The 21570-nt window shown below is 43.5% G+C and overlaps 1 protein-coding gene across 4 annotated transcripts in view; it reads right to left on the bottom strand.

Annotated features, from left to right (window-relative positions):
• EGLN1 (egl-9 family hypoxia inducible factor 1) overlaps positions 1 to 20300 on the bottom strand; it is a 54961-nt gene extending 34661 nt beyond the window's left edge. For 2 of the 4 annotated variants that reach the window (XR_008292257.1, XM_027046940.2), the window contains exon 1: positions 18838 to 20300. Coding sequence is in view for 3 of the 4 variants with exons in the window: in XM_027046940.2 (XP_026902741.1) it covers positions 18838 to 19767 (930 nt within the window). In the remaining variant the exon portion in view is untranslated. The remainder of the gene's footprint in view (positions 1 to 18837) is intronic. The other 2 variants (XM_027046939.2, XM_027046938.2) reach the window with 2 other exon arrangements.
• Positions 20301 to 21570: the final 1270 nt, after the last annotated feature.

Raw genomic sequence — 21570 nt, forward strand, 5'->3', positions numbered from 1 at the left:
GCAGGATTTTAAGTTCTAGCCATTTTAGTGTATGTACAATTGTATCTCGTTGCACTTTTAATTTTCATATCCCTAACAACCAATGATATACTGAGAATCTTTTCACATATTTGGTCATTTATATATCTTCTCTTGTGAAATACCTGCTCAAATATTTTGCCTATTTTCTCCTAAGTTGTTTCACTTATTACTGAGTTATAAGAAATATTTAAACCTCTCACCCTCTCTCACTTGCCCACTCTGAGGGAAGCAGCTGCCACACTGTGAAACTGTCCATATTTCCTACTCTATAAAAGATCAAGGGAAGGAGAAAGTCCTCCAGCCAACAGCCAGTGAGAAACTAAGGCTTTCAGTCGAACAGTCTGCAATGAACTGGATCCTACCTACAACCAAGGAGAAAAAACAGAGAGACATTTACGGGAGAATGGAAAACACGACAGGATTTTTCTCTACCAGCTCTCTGTTGTTACCTAAGCGAGCAGACTCATCTATCTCCATGACTCCAATATCTTAATGAATCACCTTGACTGCTGTTTGCCTTAAAAAATTTTTTTTAATGTTTACTCATTTTTTGAGAGAGTGAGTGAGCATGAGTGGGGGAGGGGCAGAGAGAGAGGGAGACACAGAATCCAAAGCAGGCTCCAGGTTCTGAGCTGTCAGCAAAGCCCGACACAGGGCTTGAACCCATGAACCGCGAGATCATAACCTGAGCCAAAGTCAGAGGCTCAACTGACTGAGCCAACCAGGCAATCCCCATTTAAAGAAATTTTTCATAAAAGAACACAAAAACTAAGTAACAAAAACTTAAGAGAAAATTATGAAGAAGAACAAGTTAGCCATAATAGCAAAACCCAGAGAGAGAAAAAAGTAAATATTAAGACATTAACAGTGGTTATTTCTTTCCTGTTTTATGTCTGTATATGTAGATTACAATATACGCTTATATTTTTTAAAAAGCATATATTCCAGATTTATTAGATATTATGTTTTATAAACATTTTCTCTCAAAAGAGAGAAAATATCATCTTTTTTTTTTAAGTGGTATTTTTCTATAAGCAAAAGGCTTTCATGTTTAGTGTCCAATTTGTCAGTTTTTTTCTTTTATGGTTCATCTTTTTGTTTTGTCCTGAAAAATCTCCGCCTATCTCAAGGTCACAAAGATTTTGTTTTCAACAGATGTCAATTAGGTCAAGTTGGTTGATAGTAATGAAGTCTTCTCACCCTTATTGATTTTCCTCTACTTTATACATAACTGTTATAGCTATAACAATGACTAGAACTAAGCACTGAAATCTTCACCTTTAATTTTTAATTTGTCTATTGCTTTTTTCTATTCCATCAGTTTCTGCTTCATGTATTTTGAAGCGCTGTATTATTTTTCATCAGAAACACATAAAGCCGGGGCGCTTGGGTGGCTCAGTCATTTAAGCGTCCAACTTCAGCTCAGGTCCTGATCTCACGGTTCCTGAATTTGAACCCCATGTCAGGCTCTGCCATGACAGCACAGAGCCTGCTTCAGATCCTGTCTCCCCCTCTCTCTCTGCCCCTCCCCCGCTTGCACACGCTCTCTCAAAAAAATAAATGAACATTAAAAAAGTCTTAAAATTACCACATATTCAAGCTATATTAAATTATTAAATTATCCAAAGTATTTGTAAAATTCAAAGCAATTACTCTTCTATAATATCTGGATAGATATATTTCTATAAGAAAAATTCAGTTATGGACACGTGCCGTTTAACTTCACTCGCCCTTCCATTCCTTATTTTCAAATAAGTTTTATTTCCTTTGTAAACAACTAAAATAATCTTAACCAGAGTCAAAACATAGTAAAGCTGCTTCCTATAATATGCAAAGTTTCAATGGTTTCAATGGTTTCATGTTTCAACTGTCAAGAACGATCAATTTTAGAAAAAAAAAAAGTGTGGAATCTACAAGCAATTTCTTAATGTTTATTTATTTGTTTATTCAGAGAGAGGGAGATTGAGAGAGAGAGAATCCCAAACAGGCTCCACGCTCGGTGCACAGCCCAACAAGGGGCTCCAATCTCACGACGGTGGATCACAACCCGAGGTGCTGATCAAGAGTCAACTGACTGAGCCACCCAGGCATCCCCAAGCAATTTCTTAAATCAAGGGGAACACAGGATTCTTAAAATGCATCTTTCACTATGAGCACAAATATCATGAGTCAAATTCAACAGAGCAGACACCAAAGTAACTCTAGGAATTGATGACAGCCACAAGATGATATGATACATTAAGGGCAAAAAGAAGCTATAAAGCATGGCTGAAAAATAACTAGTTAACGCCAAACACTTTCCATCATTTTAGGGAATTAAGAATTAACTTCTAGGATTTTGTTTTAAAAGCTTTTTGTTGGGGTGCCTAGGTGGCTCAGTTGGTTGAGCGGCAGACTTCCGCTCAGGTCATGATCTCTCATCCTGCATGAGTTTGAGCCCGACGTCAGGTTCTGTGCTGACAGCTGATAACCTGGAGCCTGCTTCGGATTCTGTGTCCCGGTCTCTCTGCCCCTCCCCTGCTCATGTGCGGGCACTCTCTCCCTCTCTCAAGAGTAAATGAACATAAAAAAATAATGAAATAAAAGCTTATTAAGCCACAGACACTATGGCAAATAAAAGAAATACTAATACCAACAAATTACAAAACAACCGGATCTATGTGTACATCACCAATAAAAACTATAAAATAAGCATAAACTCACTTGTGTGAGATCTGATCCAATCATTTTATAGGCACTAGCTAATTTGTATGCATGACTAGCTTCTAAAATTAACACCTAAAAGATTCAATTTTTTAGATGCACCTTAAGTAATTAAATTAATAATAAATAAAATATTCACTACCATCTGACTTCATTCTGCTAAGAGGACATAGAGTAGCAGAGTGAAGAGAGTGGGGGGGAAAGAGGGCCAAGAGAGAGAGAAGTGCTTTGATCAAAGTGTCCCTGTCTGTTATTTCATTATCCATGATGTAACACAACTACCTGAAATTCAGTGCAAGATGCCCTTATCAACGGACCATTTCTTTTTTTAGTGGCAAGGCTATGTGCCAACTGCCTAATCAACATTAAATACATTTTAATTAAAAATAAGATTCTGCAAATGGTGTTGGGAAAACTGGTCAGCTACATGCAGAAGAATGAAACTGGACCACTTTCTTAAACCATGTATAAAAATAAATTCAAAATGGATTAAGAACCAAAATGGATTAAATGTGAGACCTGAAACCATAAAAATCCTAGAAGAGAACACAGGCAGTAATTTCTCTGATATTGGCCGTAGCAACATTTTCTTACATAAGTCTCCGGAGGCGAGGGGAAAAAAAAAAACAACAAAATAAACTCTTGGCACTACATCAAAATAAAAAGGTTCTGCACAGCAAAGGAAACAATCAACAAAACTAAAAGACAACCTACTGAAGAGGAGAAGGTATCTGCAAATGACGTATGTGATACAGGGTTAGTATCCCCAAAATATAATCCAACACCAAAAAACCCAAATAATCCAATTAAAAACTTGGCCAAAGATATTAACGGACATTTCTCCAAAGAAGACATACAGATGCATGAAAAGATGTTCAACATCACTAATCATCAGGGAATTAGAAATCAAAACTACAATGAGGCATCACTTCATATCTGTCAGAATGGCTAAAATCAAAAACACGAGAAACAAGTGTTGGTGAGAATGTAGAGAAAATGGAATCCTTGTGCACTGCTGCAAGGAACGCAAACTGGTGCAGCCACTTGAGGAAACAGTATGAAGGTTCCTCAAAAAATTAAAAATAGAATTACGCTAACATCCTGTAATTCCACTACTGGGTATTTTCCCATAGAATACAACAATACTAATTCGGAAAGATATATGCACCCCTATGTTTACTGCAGCATTATTTACAATAGCCAAAATATGGAAGCAGCCCAAGTATCCATTCAGCTGATACATGAATGGACAAAGATGTGGTGTGTGTGTGTGTGTATACGTGTATATATATATAATGGAATATTACTCAGCCATAAAAAGAATGAAATCTTGCCATTTGCAACGACATGGATGGAGCTAGAGAGTATAATATAATACTAAGCAATGTAAGTCAGTCAGAGAAAGACAAATACCATATGATTTCACTCCTATTTGGAATTGAAGAAACAAAACAAATGAACAAAGAAAAACAGAGACAAACCAAAAAACTGTAACTATAGAAAACAAGCTCATGGCCACCAGAGGGGAGGTGGGTGGCGGGGACTGATGAACTAGGTGAAGGGGTTAAGAATATACTTACCATGATGAGCTCTGAATAATGTATACGATTGTTGAATCACTATATCATACACCTTAAGCTGATGTAACAATGTATGTTAACTAACTGGGAATAAAATAAAACAAACAAAAAAGAACCCCAAAATAAAAATACGGTTCTGGTATCCCATTAAAGACAAGTCAAGAATTCAGAATCTACAACTGAACTTTAACTTGTGATGCTAATGTTAATCAACATGAGGCAGGAGTCAAGGCCAAGTCCTAACAATTTGAAAAGGTGCTGCAGAAAGCTAAAAATATAATCACTTTTTTAAGAGTTTCTTACGGTGGTTCCTGGCTGGCTCAGTTGGTAAGAGCGTGCGACTCTTGATCTCGGTCTTGTGGGTTCAAGCCCCTACACTGGGTGTGGAGATTACTTAATAAAATCTTAAAAAAAATAATAATAATTAAAAAATATTAAAAAAACTTCTTACAATAATCTATTATTCAACATATCTCCTTTAACTAGGTCAATATGATTCCCACTGCATCGATAAAGTAACTGGGAGAGGTGCTGAGTGATTTGCTCAGCACTGAGAGACAGAGGACAAGAACCCAGAGCAGGGTGGCCAGTCTATTCCCATTCCTGGCTCCTGTCAACAATCACCTCTTTTCCCTACTGTCCTCCCTTTCTCGAGACAATTCTAAGACAAAGAAACACCTGCAGGAACCTTTACAGTAAGTATACATTAGAGAAATACCTCACTGTTGTCATGCAACATCAAAACACAGTTCCTGGAAACCAGCAATATGAACAAATTGTTCTTACATATTTTAAAGATACTTTCTACCAAAACTATCAAGAGATGCTTTAGATCTTAACAATTCTAGGAACTATTTTTAATATAAATAAAACCAACCAATAAATCCTAGTTTCATTTTTGTTAGTAAGAGAGTACCCCTACTCCTGGGCCCCTGGTACACTGTTACTGAGGTTTTTATTTTTTAAAAATTCAAATTAATCTTACTGAAATGCTAGTTACAAGTAAGAAACCAAAATAAAAGCAAAAGACACATGAACACACGCAATGGGAGCAGGGAATGAGACAGTATAAAGGGAAGAAAAAAGAGAGAAACACAATGCAGTGTTAATCATTTCTGGTAAAGGTTCTCAGTCTTATGGAACTGTACATCTAGAATACTAAAGCAAGGCTTAACCCAGCACCTGCTTAGAGAAGTACTAAGGTTATGGTTTCCACCTTGGTACATGCCAGTTAACTTTGTTTTGTTTTATTATATTCAGATTGTATGAGGCAAACATCTTTCAGAAGTCCATACATATACACCACTAGTTTTAAATTATATCCCATTATCTGGGTCTCTACAACTTGAGTACTACCATGGGGGGAAAAATCCAAGGCACAGTTCTACAGACACAGGGGAGGAACAGCAACTGAATAAATAAAGAAACCTGGGGGCGCCTGAGTGGCTCAGCTGGTTAAGCGTCTGACTTCAGCTCAGGTCATGACCTCATGGTTCCTGAGTTCAAGCCCCGTGTCAGACTCTGTGCTGACAGCTGGGAGCCTGAAGCCTGCTTTGGATTCTGTGTCTCCCTTTCTCTCTGCCTCTCCCCTGCTTGCACTGTCTCTCTTTCTCTCTCAAAAATAAACATTAAAAAAAATTTTAAATAAAAAAGAAATTCACTCTACCATAAACATTTAATTTTTAAATGCTTAAAAATGTTTGTTTTACTCTTTTAGAACCCTTCTTGTAACAAGTGTTCTTAATGTTGGGTCTATGATGCGCGTTATCATAAGCAAAACTTTACATGCATGTTCATTAGGGTAAAAAACTGCACAGCTTCCATTAGATTCCCAAAGGGGTCCAGAAGCAATACAAAGTTATAAACCACTAACATGCATAATTACTTTGAAAAAAAAAAAAAAAACTCCTAAGCTATTGGGGAAGGATGCTATTTTATTATACATGATTTTTAGTCTAAGTTTTCTTTATTCAAAAAATACACAATACTCCAGGCTGTATGCACCAAAACTACAACCATTCTTTCACACATGAATTATCTGCAGTAAATATGAAATCTCAGGTTCCCTTCCTTACCAACCCCAAGACTGTACTCAGAGAAGGAAAACACATTTTAAGTACCAAAACTCAGCAAAATTAGGAAATGCAACTCTTTTTAAGCATACGAATGTCCGAATACGTTTCAAGGCCAAATTCAAATGACCATGACACTGACAGGTTTCCATCATCGGCACTACTGGTGCCCTCTTGGAACAGTTAAGTCGACGGTTTCCCCCAAACTGATAGAATGCTTGAATGTGGCTAAAGTCACAGGTTTTCTGATCATAAAGAAGTATGTCTCACCTTGTTTAACCCATGTCCTCTGGTGTTAAATATCACTCTTAAACCATCTTTAATGTTATCTGAAATTCTGAATATAGTTCTAAAACCAAACCAAAAGTAGGATAATTTTAGAAGTTTCAAAGTTCGCTCTTGAAAATTTTCACTTTGTATATTAATCACGTGGTATCAATGTCAACTTGAACTTCGTGTCAGCTTGCTAGCCATAAGCTTCTCTCTTCCAGGTCATGCAGAAGAATACACAAGGGGTCACTTTCAACATCATGTTTATTATGTTGCTTTGTTTTGAAGTGACGCATGTTCCCTGGGGATTCTCATGCCACTGGTGGGGGAGAGGGAGGGAAGATACGCACGCAGGCCCGTCCCCCTTGAGATTCACGGACGGGCAGGATTCTACAGCCATCTGTAACCCGATCAACTGACTTTGGGCCCAGGCAATGGCATGAAACTTCATTTTATCTTCACAGCACCCAGACTTAGGAGTTAAAAATAGTTTAGGCCATATTGGCCTGGGTTATTTTTATCTGGAAAAATAGGGACTAGAAGCAGCACAGTAAGCACAGAAAGGAAAGCTGACCACGATAGGACAGAAACCCTCATGGACTTTCTAAACCCCTTACTGTAGATTTAGAAATGAGACGGAAATAAGGGGGAGCAGGGTGAGGTGTGCTGTGGTGCAGGGCAGTCGGGAACGACTAAGTGTTCATATGTGAATAATAAAAACCATGAACAACAACAAAAGGTGCTTTGCATAAGTCAGAACGCTATATAAACAGCCCCTCTGCCCTTCTTTCTGGAGAAGATACGTCAGGAATAAATGGTGTACAAAGTGTTTGAGCAGAGAGATCGGTGGCGGCACGGTGTTCCAGGAGATATTTGGGAATGGGATTTAAGGCAGGTCTTAAAGAACGCAAATGATTTAAATTGCTGGAGCAGGGTGTGCAAGTCATAAACCAGTGAAAGAATTCACAGATGTGCTGGGCGGAGTGAGAAGGGCAACAGGAAGAAAACAGGCTGGCAGAAGTAGTGCATTTGTCAAAGAGGAGAAGCAAAGACCAACGGACAGATGGTGTGGTTGTAGGCCATCGGTGAGCATTATGTGCATAAGAATCAAACTGTCTCCTGTAAGTAAAACTCAGGAGACGGGGCGCCTGGGTGGCTCAGTCGAACCGAAGCGTCCAACTTCAGCTCGGGGCATGATCTCACAGTTCATGAGTTCAAGCCCCGCGTCGGGCTCTGTGCTCACAGCTCGGAGCCTGGAGCCTGCTTCGGATTCTGTGTCTCCCTCTCTCTCTGCCCCGCCCTCGCTTGTACTCTCTCTCTCTCTCTCAAAAATAAATAAAAATATTTAAAAAAAGGTTTTTTTTAATGAAACTCAGGAGATTCCTGAGTAAGCTTTTGACAAATGTTGAATTTCTAAAAGATGGATACAAGTAGTACGTGGAAAAGAGTGAATTAAGAAACAATAATACTGTGTAACAATCCAGGTGCAAAGTAATCAAAACCTCAATCAAAATAGGGCAGTGGAAATTTAAATATGATACTTACTGGATGCCTCACCTGATGAGCATTGTGCAGCACAGATAAGACAGGGGTCCCATCCTCAAGTGGCTCACGTTTAGGACAGGAGTCCCACCACTGTAGAAAGCACGCTATCATTGATAAGAAGTGTCACAGCAACAGCAACACGTAGGATAGAATTGTAACTCTGCTTAGCGACTGGGGCAAAACTCCACTCACAGAAACCCCCCTACCACCTTTCCACATAGAAAGAGCCAGGGAAATGGACAGAGGCAGAAAGCAAATGCAGGTTCAAGGAACCTGCCAGAAGCCTCCGGTGGCAGGAGTAGAAAATATATGATGAGAAATGATGTTTTTTTAAAAAAAATTTGTATGGCATATCAAGACTCTGGAGGAAACAAATATTTTCAAGCAGGACAACAACATGATCTGTGTTTTCGGAACGTAACACCAAGAGAGAATGGACGGGAAAGGAAACACACGAAAAGAGAAAAAAAAAATAGACTTTTGTAATAATCTAGACAGAAAAGAAGATGGGTCTCCGCAGGGCAGTGTAAAAGGAAACAGGGACAAGACACAGGTAGGAAATAATTTTTAAACAGGTAAAATTCCCATAGTCATAAAAAAAGGTATGTTCTTCTGAAACATCATGCTCTTTTCAGACCTGGAGACTTCCAATGGACTTCCTCCACTGAAATTGACTGAACTGCTGGCAGCATCAGTCTAAAGAACTGCTTCTTCCGGGAGACCTTCTCTGGCATGCAGGCTATTAGGGCCCCTCGAACAAGCTCCCACAGGATCTGGTACATCTGATCAACATCCACCACACATGGTATTGCTGGCTCAAGGTTGTCTCCCCTCGGACAATAAAACTCCACAATGGCAGAGAGAATGACCTTGACTTGCCTAGCACTGACCCTGGCATATACTGGGCACTCTGTAAATAGTTGTTGAAAACATAAATGCAGTTCAAAGACAGGACCAGTTTTAAACCTGCTCCCCCGCTCTCCCCACCACATAGCCCCACCAACCTTCATCCCCTCCAAGAGGAAACTTGGGAGGGCACTTCAGTCTTAACCATGCTGAGTTTGCAGTACTTCCAGAACATTCAGGTGAAGGTTTCCATTAGTCCTCTGCAGATGCCAGGGTAAGGCCAGATCAAGGACTCTGACAAATCCTACTAGCTGAAGTCATGGTTGTTCCTCTCCTCGTCCTCCTCCTTCCATTATTATTACAGTTACAACTAATATTAAATGAGCACTAACTGATCACCTGCTGAGCATTTCTCATGCATCATCTCATCTATCTTCAAACAAACATTATTGAATTAGGCGCTATTAACTCCTATTATACCAATGAGGAAGCTGATGCTTTAATTGTTAGAAAATGTGCCTAAAATCAGAGCACAATTAAGTAGCTAAACCAGGCTTTGAACACAGGCAAACTACCCTAAGAACCTGTGAGCTTCCCAAGCGCAAAGTGATAATCAGCCAGGGAGAAAAATGTGTTGACTAGAGCAAAGAGAGAAGACAAACCACAGACCATGAAGAACAGTAACATTTAAGGGGCACACGTGGCAAAGGAAGAGACAACTTAAGAAATGGCATTCACACCCTGTGTAATTCCTTCCCCTTGAGTGTGGAATCAATCTTGTGACTTGCTGCTAACAAAAGAATCCTGTACAGGTGATGGATGTCTCCGTGGTTAGGCTGCAAAAGCCTGCGACTTCAGTCTTGCTGGGGCATTCTGGGCTTGCACGCTTTGATGAAGCGAGTTCCTGTGTTGGAGAGACCCACATGGCAAGGAACTGAGGCCCTCAGTCCAAAAACCCATGAGAAAATGAATGCCCCCAACATCCAGAGAGCGAGCTTGAAAGCAGACACACCCCATTCAAGCCTTGGTAGGAGAGTGCAGACCCTTGCCGACATCTTGAGGAACAGTGAAGGCAAGGATGAAGCTAGGCTGTGCCCAGATTCCTGATTTACAGGAATTGTGAGATAATAAATCCGTACTGTTTTAAGTCACTACGTTTTGGCGTAGTTTGTTATGTAGCAATAGGCAAAAGAAAAGTATAGAAACAGAGATGTTTCAAGTTCTTCCTACCTGTGTCTTCTGACAGCGATGAGGAGAAAATTAAGAACTGAACTTCAAGAAAAAACTATAGTCAGCACTGCCTGGGTGGCTCAGTCGGTTAAGTGTCTGACTTCGGCTCAGGTCATGATCTCACGGTTCCTGAGTCTGAGCCCTGCGTCAGGTTCTGTGCTGACAGCTGGGAGCCTAGAGCCTGCTTCAGATTCTGTGTCTCCCTCTCTCTCTGCTCCTTCACTCACACTCTCTCTCTCTCTCTTTCTCAAAAATAAATAAACATTAAAAAAAAAAGTAACTTTTAAGACACCTATTTCAGAGGAATAGTGCGAAGAAGTCAGAGGAAGGCACAACAGAAGGTAAAAACTTTCTAGAGCTAGAATGAAGGATAATTATAAGACAAAACTATAGACTCTGAACTTCTAGTTACCATTTATAGATGAGAACTGAGTACCTATGCTGAGAAAAAATTCAGATGCATGGTCAATCTCTGATTACTCCAAAATCCTCATTAGACCTTTCCAATTAATTGGCTAGATCTGCTATTTCCCACCTAGGTTTTATTATTTAGTCCTAAACTGAAGTTGTTTGAATTAAATTGAGAGTACAGATTCCTGGATTCTATAAGCTCATGTTCGACTCTTCAGGTTTAAAAACCATTTCATACACAATAACCTAATGTTCAACCATACTTCTGGGCCCTCCCCTCACCCTGGAGTCAAAACCAAGGCTTCTTATCCTTCAAAGTCCTGGATACAATATTCTAATGGGAACTTATCAATAAGGCTATGAGAACTATTTCTCTGGCCTCTTTTCAGACCACTGAATATGGTCCCCAAGCAATCATAAATTTATCCCCTCCTTCCTTACTACAGGAAGCTATCACATCATCCTGTGTTATCTCTATATGTCAATGGGATTACTTTTGATATTTTATATTCCTTCTAGCTCTTCTCAATTTTCTATTATCGTTTGAGTTTCCACAGCATATTTACATGAAGGTGTTTTATTTCTGACTTTATCTGGACATTTAATCTACATCTTTGCTTGTCTCTCACATTGAACCACTCAATTTTCCCCAGTGTTTCCCTAGACTTTCCCAATCCGTGCAATTCTTTTTACATGATTTGTATCTGTAAGCCATCTTAAGTGAGCAGTTCATGCGAGAAGGCACAGCCAGGCTTGCGGACAGCACCAGAAATGCGGCAAGGTTTCCCGCAGCAATCCCTGCAGGCAGCCCCCGCAGTAGGGCTGACGGGAGCGCACACTGTGCAAGGAAGCCATAAAGCCTCTGGAGAAGAAACGATGGGCTGTAAGGTCAACAACGGTAGCAGCAAGCACAGCCAACTTGAAGGAATGTGCAAAAGAAGAGCGCAGAACTTTTTTCTGCAGCTCTGGCTGCAAAATAAGTGTCAACAAGCTGCTATAAATAGAAACTGAAAAAGTGGGGCAAGAGAAGAAAGGCAGAGAGTTAGGGCAAAACAAAATAATAATTATTTCCTCCCAATGCTCAAGCCAAAACCCTTGGAGTCACTCTGACGCCTTCCTTTCTTTCACACCTCACGTCAAATCCATCAGCGAATCTCACTGACTCTACTTTGAAAATATACCCAGAACCCAACCTGTTTTCACCATGTCTGCAGTTGCTACTCTGATTCAAGCCACCGTCTTCTAGAGCCTAGACGACTACAAGGATTTCCTCACTGGTGTTCTTGCTCCCCTCCAGTCTACTCCAACCCGGCAGCCACAGAGAGCTTTTAAAACAAACTCCCCAATGGCCTCCCCATCACCTAGGATAAAACCCACCGTTCCTGCCTACGAGGCAAAATCCTACCTGAACTGCTCTTCCTTCTTCTCCCACTGCTTCGCTGATTGCATCCTTACCACACCCCCTCCCTCGCTCTGCTTTAACCACAGTATTCCCAACACACCGAGCACTGTTGTATCTGCTCTGTAGTATCTTTACTTGCAATGTTCTTCTTGCATGTATCCACATAAGCCAGGTCCTCGTTTTGTTCAAGCGTCTCCTTAAATATCATCTTACTACTTTATGGATCCTAAGAGAGTACCGCCTGTTTACTTTTTGCCTTAATGTTGGCCTTGTTTACCTTCTGCCTTAATATTTGCCACCTAACATGTTGTATATTTACTTACACACTTGTTTATTGACAGTCTCTCCCCACCTTTCACCCACCTCAAGTAGAATTTAAGCCCCGTGAGAACGAGGGCTTTTTTGTTGTTGTTAAGGTAATCCTAACTCCTAGAACCGCAAAGTACTCACTTCATATTTGGTGAATGAACGAAGGACGGAAGAGATTATCAAAACAGGACTCAGAGGACAGGAATAAGGGGGAACCAAGAATACATACATTTCACTTTTGTAAAGAAATGGGATTTGGGACACTGAGTAAGGAAAATGAGGACTCCAAACACATGAAAAGGTTCTAGCAGTGTTAATGAGCATATAGAGACTACAGATACTATCTAAGCTCTTTGGAAACAGAAATGTGAGTTGGTTCTGGGAAAATGTGATAACAAAGTAGAAGACATTCCCATAAAGGTGGCAGAACAGTTCAGAGTTTGGACCAGGAAATACAAGTGCAAAAAAAAAAAAATAGTTTAAGGGAAGACTCATTTGTTTTTGTTTTGTTTTGTTTTTCAGAACGGAAGGCTTTCAGCTGGAATAAGAGTCCAAGAAAAGCTAGGAATATGGTTCAATAAATGACAGGAATGCCATCCCATAGTTACAGGGTTTCAAGTACAGAAACAAGGGCACAGTGGAAAAGGAGATAGCACACAAGCATGGTAGCAAAATGCAAACACAGTAGTAAACTGCATCTATGAAAACCCTCCAAGCATGGATTCAAATGAAAGGGACTGAAACATTTGGTTTCACTTTAAAGTCTAAAGCAAAAAAAATGAAAGAGGAGCAAAGCAAAACATTAAATAGGAGCACCCGGTGGCTCAGTCAGTTGCGCATCCAACTCTTGATTTCCGCTAAGGTCATGATCCCAGGGTTGTGGGATCAAGCCTACGTCAGGCTCTGTGCTGAAAACAAGGAGCCTGCTTGGGATTCTCTCTCCCTCCCTCCCTCTCTGCCCTTCACCTGCTCACATGCTCTCTCTCTCTCACACACACACAAAATAATAAACATTAAAAAAAAAAAAAAGATTCTCTCTCTGCCCCTCTCCCTTATGTTTTCTCTCAAAAAAAAAAAAAAAAAGACTAAGCTGATAACACTATCCAAAGGCATACCAGCAAGGCACAGGCTTCAGAAAACATTGGAGAAGATGAACAAACATAGATTTGCAGTCTGATAGTGAAAAAAGGAAGGGGGAGGAAAACAGAATGAAAGTGTAAATCAGAAATGCAGAGTATGGAAAGACAGTTCCTACTAAGGAAACATGAGAGGGTAGGCCTCCTTCAGGAAGATGGCTTGAATGTTGGAGGAGAGAAAAGAAGGTGAATAAAGAACATCTGGGGAAATTAGGGAGGAATTAACCAAAGGAGGAAAATTTTAAATAGGTCAGATAAGCCAAAGTGTACAATGAGAGGAATAAGAGGGAGAAGAAAAGGGAAGTTATAAATGTTCAAGCAATTCTCAAAAATGGTATAAAATACACCAAAATTAGTTAAGTAGGAGTATGTCCATTTTTCCAAGAGATGCAGCAAAAAGTTGCAGGTGTAAGAAAGAAGTGAATTAAACGTCAGTCTGATTTGTCAGTAAGGAGCTCTATGACCTTGAACAAGTCACTTAACCTCTCTGGGACTTATTTCCTCTGTTTAAAAAAGAAACGAATGTGTTGGTGGGGGGTAGTGGTAGTGGTCATGTCAAACATGGGTGATCATTCTCGGTCTCTTCCCCTCTGGGTTTTAAGTGGGGAAAACACAGGAAAAGCATAGAACTCTTCCAGAAAGAATCAGAAAAACTGAAAACTTTTATGATGAGAAAAGTAATAGTTAACAAAGGTTTCACAACCTTGCTTTAAATTTTAAAAAGTGCCTTTATATGTATAATTATGTGTACTCCTCACAGCAAGCCCGCAAGGCAGAAAAGGCAGGTATGGATTTAACGCCACTGTGCAAATGGAGTCATTCACCGAAGCTCAGAAATATTAAGCAAGTGGCTCAAGGACACAGAAACAGTGGCTGATCCAGGAGCCCAGCCAGACTGAACAGCAGCACAAAGTCCAGCCTCCTTCCATGTTCAGATGCTGTCCTCTTGTGTGACTAAGGTCTCATGGGATATTTTTGCAGCTTACTAGGTAATAGATGAGTGAAGAATTATCAACGTGCAAACAAAAAGCCCCTTTTGATTTAAAGTTGTTTTTTTGTTCAATTTCTAATTTTGAGAGAGAGAGCGCATGCGCGAGTGGGGGAGAGAGGGAGCGGGAGGGAGAGAGACAGAGAGAGGGAGGGAGGGAGGGAGGGAGGGAAAGAGAGACAGAGACAGAGAATCCTAAGCAGGCTCCATGCTGTCAGTGCAGAGCCCAACACGGGGCTCGATCCCATGAACCATGAGATCACAACCTGAGCCGAAATCAAGAGTCAGACGCTTGACTGATTGAGCCATCCAGGTGCCCCCAAACTGCTTTTGATTTAAAATAAAATTCCTTAGGGCGCAGGGGTGGCTTAGTTGGTTAAGCGTCCAACTTCGGCTCAGGTCATGATCTCACGGTTCCTGAGTTCAAGCCCCGCATTGGGCTCTGTGCTGATGGCTTAGAACCTGGAGCCTGCTTTGGTTTCTGTGTCTCCCTTTCTCTCTGCCTCTCTCTCTCTCTCTCTCAAAAATGAATAAACATTAAAAAAGATTTTTAATGAAATTCCTTTACAGTTAAAGGAGTTACGTTATATGTGAACTACATGCAAACTAACTCATTATACATTTTCCTACAAAGTTGACCTTGATTCCCTAACAACCTATGAAGACCACTCTTTCAGTCCAAACGAATCTCTTTTAACTGTAAAGCACTACAGTGAAACTGTTATTACTGCAGCTGCCATGTTTTCAACCTTTTTGCATACAGAATAACGGACTTTGATCTTTAAGACTGATTTAGCTATTAAAACATTGAACAGGCTGCTCCCTTTTATACATGGTGGATGTCAAGAGTACAGAGGAAAGTGGCAGAAGTGGATTGATAAGGAAGTTTGGTTTGGTTTGTAACATCTAGGACTGTCACATGTCTACAGCAGTGATGATAATCCTCATCCTATTCTTTGCTCTAAAAGCCATAATCAGCCACGGCAGACCAACTACGACTTTAACAAAAAAATCTTAGATATATATGGCCTTCTTCGTAGCCTCAACCTATTTTATCACTCCCTTAAGGTTCGGCATTTCCCCGTGATCCCCGCTGGTCTGCGCTTCTTATCTCCACCCAAGTCAAGGCCCTTATGATTTCTTAAGTCCACAAATCAGCAGACCATGATTTCTCCCTCCTGAACACCACTACCAGCTAAAGAAAGGGTATGAGAAAGGAAAAAGGATCAAAGGTCAGTCTAAGGGCAAAAGAGGGGAAAATCCCAATAAAAGGATCAGAGAAAGTGGAAACTTGACGCGGGTTACATCAGTGTCCTTGTGTATTACTTCATCCTTCCCTTGCAATTCCTCTTTTAAAGCAGTTGGACAAACAGTGAGCCAGAGAAGCATGCCTGAAGTAGAAACTTGGGGGAAATCAGAGTCTAACGCTCAATGAGCCACAACCAATTATACCTCATCTGATTATCAGGCCCTCAGACACACAAAGACCACACAGTAGATAATAAAAATAAAAAAGGACATCGGAATCTTGGTCAGAAAACTTCAGTTTAAGTCCTGGTATGCTGCATGATTTCCAACAAGTGCACGATTCCCTGAGACTCACTTTTCTAACCTACACACAGGAATAACATGTCAACAATCTATTTTACAGAGTTGCTGTGAAGAGCTAAGTGAGAAATACACTACACGTTTGACGCAAGTAACTTTTTAAATCACTCTAGTGTTGTAAAGGACAATAGAATTCTTCATTGAAGACCCTCTCTCTAATCCCACTGTGTACCCATATTCTGCCCCTCTTACAAGTTATCCCGAAATGACCAACACTGAAATGGCTAGTTTTAAAATGGCTTTGCAGACACTGAAATAAACATTTGAAATAAGCATTGTGTAGTCACCTAATAAAAAGTTTATAGAGCCCAACCATAAAGTACAGTTATTCATATACAAGACTACCACTGTCAATAAAATCTACCAAATTTTAGTTCCGGTATGCTAGGTAATCTACATCTTATCTATATCCTACCTATATGCACAGTAGTAGAAAAGCCTGGGGCTTGATATCTGAAGGACCTAAATTTGAATCCCAGTGAGGTTATCATTAAGCGGTAGGCCTTAGGCGAGTCAGACCTGAAACCTTCTCAAATGGAAATTAGGAATACTACTACCTACTTCATAGGATGAAGATTATCGTGATCATGTCTCTCCTGGGCTTAATCTGGTACCTAGTCCACTGTGCTAGCTCAATGCACGGTGGCTAATAATCTGATTGCCTTCCCATTCCCTCATAGCAAGATATTTGTTTTTGGTGTTTTTTTAAGCAATACTAAAATTACATGATTAAACACGCTTACAAAAACTCTCTCAACCAAATACAATGAAGGGGATTCCCAACAATAACTCACAGATTTTCAAACTGTGCCCTGAAAATTAATGTAAGGAAAGATCAATCCAAAGAGTTTAACAGTCTGACCGTCCTTCAGCAAGTCCTTTATCATATGACAGTATGTGCAGTCAAGTGATTTAAAACCTCAACTACTGCTCCCTTCAGCCACTGGGACACCTGAGGAAGGAGCTCCCCATGACAAGCAACTTCTCTAACAGCTGGGCTGACTAACAGCTCTAACACCTGTCCCTTCCCTGAGGACAGGTGAAAACAGGGAGAATAGGAGAGGACTTAGCTTAACTTGGAAAGCTAAATTAACTAAGGAAAGCAGATCAAGGAAGATTTAGGACATTAACTTCTTCAGGACTTCACCTTAAGCTTATGCCTCAACTAACTACTCTGGTCAGTCCGCACAGAGCTATATTAATATCCCTTCAAGCTAGTTCCTGTCCTGCTCTAGAGGCCGTGACTATATTCAGATCTGATCTATGACAAAGTTTTTTGTTTTTTTTAAATATAAATGAAATTCTCATTGAAGACCAAGACTGAGGTCTAATCAGACCCCTTTTTCTCTTCCAGCTTAACATTAAGAAACTGCTCAGTTTTTCAAACTACATGACCTTCAGACATGTGCCTTCATCCACTAATAAAGCGGCAATATATAAATCAGACTTGGCGTTGTATTTTCCCCCACAAGATTTTCATGTTTAGAACTTTCCTCATTGCCTTATGCTCAGCCTTTCAGGCAGCCTGAGAGTCACCCACAACGACAGCTAAAAAAGATGCCCTGACAACACACAAAAGAACCAGAGGCAAGAGTCAGCATGCGTGCACAAACACACACATGTGATGATCTCCTAAGACAAGCTCTCAAAACTCAAAAAATCAGACAGAGATTGATGGTGGAGGAGGGTGGAGCAGGGTGGCCTGAGGAGGAGCTGGATACAAAGAAAAGATTAAGACCTGGGAAGTAAAATGAAAAAGAACTGGGAGAGAGTATTAAGGAGAGAAGAGTCTCCCATTTACCATCTAGAGGAGAGAAGAAGGATTAGAGTAGGTACGAACTAAAGAATCTGTTGGGGAAAAACAAGAGAAAACAGAGATTCCACCAAATTGAGACTTCAGAACCAGCCCTCCCTCCTGCTCCAATTCCGTGTTGTTGTTGTTTTTTTCTTCCAGGAAGCTACAACACAGCTTTTTCAACAGGATTACACTAACAAAGCAAATAAAGGAAACCTCTGCTAAAAATGTAACCTACCTACACTGAAAGGTCTAAAGACGGAAATACTTCTTTCCCCGTTTTTTGTAGTGGGTTTCAAAACAGAAGGGACAGGAAGGGGGGAAAGAGCAATAGTGAAAGGGCAGCCAAGCTCCCGAATATGAGGAGTCTTTGGACTACATGCCTATTTTAAGTTTATCTTTTCGTGGGCAAGTTGGCAGATTCTTAAACTAAACACAGCATTCCACTCTGTAAACCACAATCTGACCCCTGGCTCCAACACCACAGAGAATTGAGGGGCATATGCAGACACAAGGCATATCCAGAACCAGCTCTTGCTTTGGGTCCTACCCTAATATCCCCAAACCGGGAGGCTAAAACTCCAGTCAGGTTTGAATGGACTAACAGTGCAAGGGAAAAGGAGGGGGAAGAAAAAAAGCCAAGTGAAAGGGAGGGCCTAAGTTTAGCCACAAAACCATGCACTTAGAGAGGCTTGTCAACGGGCAGTTAAGTGGAAAACAGTGGACACAGAGAAAGCAGCTACCTAGATAAGCACCTACTGCACGGATTATATCCCTTTTTCTTATGGGGGTGCTACACAAGAAGGAAATTACTTTTATACAGAGAAGCCATGCTCCTCTGCCCTGAGCGGCTCCCGTCGCCCGGCAGGGGGGCTGCCCGCCCAGTGAGATGTCCAGCGCCACCCTCTAGCAGTCACTTACTTTCGTCCGGCCATTGATTTTGTAGTTGCCCAGCTTCCCGTTACAGTGGCGGATCAGGTCGTCCATGCTGCTCATGAGCCGCCCGATGGTTTCGCAGCCGGGCTCCTTGCCCTCGATCCAGGTGATCTTATCGCCTCGGATGTCCTTGGACGAGTCACTCTTCTGGCTGACCAGCTGCCCGTCCGTGAACTTGCCGGTGTCGTGCAGGGCGCGCACCTCGTCGCCGATCTGCTGCCCGGTCTCCTTGCCCAGGAAGTCGTCCACCACACAGATGCCGTGCTTGTTCATGCACGGCACGATGTACTCCAGCGCCAGCTTCAGCGCCGGCAGGGGCTTCGTCTGCCCGTTGGGCCGCAGGCCGCCGCCGTGGCTCAGCCCCTCGCCCGGCGTGTTGCTCGGCGGGTACAGGTTCGCCTTCTCCTGGTACTGCGACGCGCGAGCCAGCGCCTCCTCCTTCGCGGGCTCCACCTCGGCCGCCGCCGCCGCCGCCTGGCCCTGGCCGCCCGCAGCCGCGCGAAGCGGGGTAGCGGCCGCCGCGGGGTCGGCCGCGGGCTTGGCCTTTGCCTTGGCCGCGTCCCCGGCGGCCCGCGCGCCCGCATTCTCGACGGCGGCGGCGCTGTCCCGGCGCGGCACTGCCTTCCTGGCCTCCCTGGCCCCGGCCCCGCCGGCCCTGGGCGGCGGCGCGGAGGCGGGCGGCGCGGAGCCGGGGTGCCGGTGCTGGCCCGCTCCGGGGCCCGGGGCGCCCTCGCCGCCCTGGCACACTAGCTTGTGCTTCTTCCAGTCCTGGCGCTGGTGCTCCTTGCTGCAGTAGAAGGAGCTGCGGCAGCGGCTGCAGCGCAGCAGGTTCTCCATCTTCCCGCACAGCTCGCAGTACTGCCGGTCTCGCTCGCTCGGGCTCGGCCCGCCGGGCCCGCCGCTGTCATTAGCCATGGCGGCGGCGTTGGCGACCGCGGCCGAGCAGGACGGGTGGCGGCCGGAGGGCCTCGCCCGGGGCCGGGGAACGGGCGGAGCGGCAGAGGCCGTCACTGCGCCACGCACCCGCCACTCCTCGCCTGAGGGAGGCCGGCGCCCCGCGCTCTCGGCCCGGCCGCTGCCTCGTCCTCGGGTCCTGCCGCGCAGCGCCGGCGGCCGCCTCAGCGCCTCATCGCTGCCGCGAGCTGAGGGACCGCGGCCTGCGCGGCGGACGGCGACCTCCGCTCGGGCACTCGGGCCCGGACGCGCGAGATCGGCCGCCCCGGCCGCCGCCGCCGCCTCACCGTCCGGGGCTGCCCGGCCCGGCCTGTGGAAGAGCGCAGGGCTTGCGGGCGCCACTCGCTCTGCGCGCTCTGCACGTACACCACGGCCCCGCCGCGACCCGGGCGGGCGGCGCGCGAGGGCGGAGGGGGCCGAGGGGAGGGCCGAGGGGAGGGCCGAGGGGGCGGCGGCCGAGCACACACGCTCGGGCGCGGGCGGCGCCGGGGCCGCCTCCGCTCCCCCGCACGCGGCTCGGCGGGGCTGGGCCTCGGAGTCGGTCCCGGCGCCCTGCCCCCGCCCCTCTGCGGGCTCCGCCCGGGGCGGGCTCGGGACGCGGAGGCCGGCGCGGGGACGCCGAGGGGCAGGCCCGGGAGGGCGGAAGGGCGGGGCCGCTCGGCCGCCGCCGGGCCCTACGCCGCGGACGGTGCCTACACCTGCTGGGGGTTGCGGCGCCGAGCGGGGGATCAGAAGATGGCTGCTATTTGTTTAGGGCCCACCCGGTGTGCGCTAGGCGCGCTCCAGCCTACGCTGCAAGGTGGCTCTCGCCTGGTTTTTTGCCTAGGAGGAAACGGAAATTCAGAGAAGTAAAGTAACTCGCCCAAGGTCACGCAGGACTGGACGGAATCCAGGAATTAGACTCTGTCAGATTCCAAGGCTGCTTTTCCCATCACACCAACACAGCCCCCATTTCGAGGCCTGAAATGGTTAAAAGTACTAATTATTGCTGCGGTGTTCATCCAAGCCCCTATGCCCCGTTCGAGCTACATTTAAAGGTGCTGAAGTTTTGTTCAAATTTTTTAAAAACCATTTCTAAGCCCTGTGAAATCTTGGCGAGTGTCAAACCTTGTGAAGAAATTTTTGGCTACCAGGTTCAATGAGTTAATGCGCATTCCGGTATCCACATTCAGGCACTTAAATTCAAACGGATGAAACTACTGAGAATTGGACTTTGGTGGTCAATGAACACTGCTACGTTAACGTCTTAAAAGATAAAAAATCTCGTATTGACAGTCGCTGGTACGCAGATGAATACAGTTCTTTGTTTTATATAAAGTGAAAACCTTATCAGAAATAAGCCAAAGATTTCTTTCCCCACGCCATTTAAGAATAAAAAGAGCTGCGATTTTGATTGTCAGGATTTTTATTGAACACCTGCTAATGTAGAAATTCTGTGCTAGGCTTTCATATCGTCTGAATAGATTGCAAGTAACGTCGTCAGTCCTTGAGGTGATGGTCTTTCAGACAACATAAAAGTTGAAAGGTGTAGGTCAAAGGCAGAAGAATATAAGGAATAATTATAAACCACTCTGTAGAATATTTTTTAAGAAATTAGCCTGAATCCAAAACATCAAAGCTCTTCACCAACTATACAGAACTTAAAAGTGTAATTAAGTTCCTCTGTATAAATGAACAGTTTCCTGGGAATCCAGCCTGGTGAAAGAGGACAGTAATTCCAATTAGTTTGGACTTTGGGAGACCAAGGTAAATGTTATACTTACA

Source organism: Acinonyx jubatus, chromosome D2, assembly GCF_027475565.1.
Source record: "Acinonyx jubatus isolate Ajub_Pintada_27869175 chromosome D2, VMU_Ajub_asm_v1.0, whole genome shotgun sequence".
Classification (NCBI taxonomy): Eukaryota; Metazoa; Chordata; class Mammalia; order Carnivora; family Felidae; genus Acinonyx; species Acinonyx jubatus.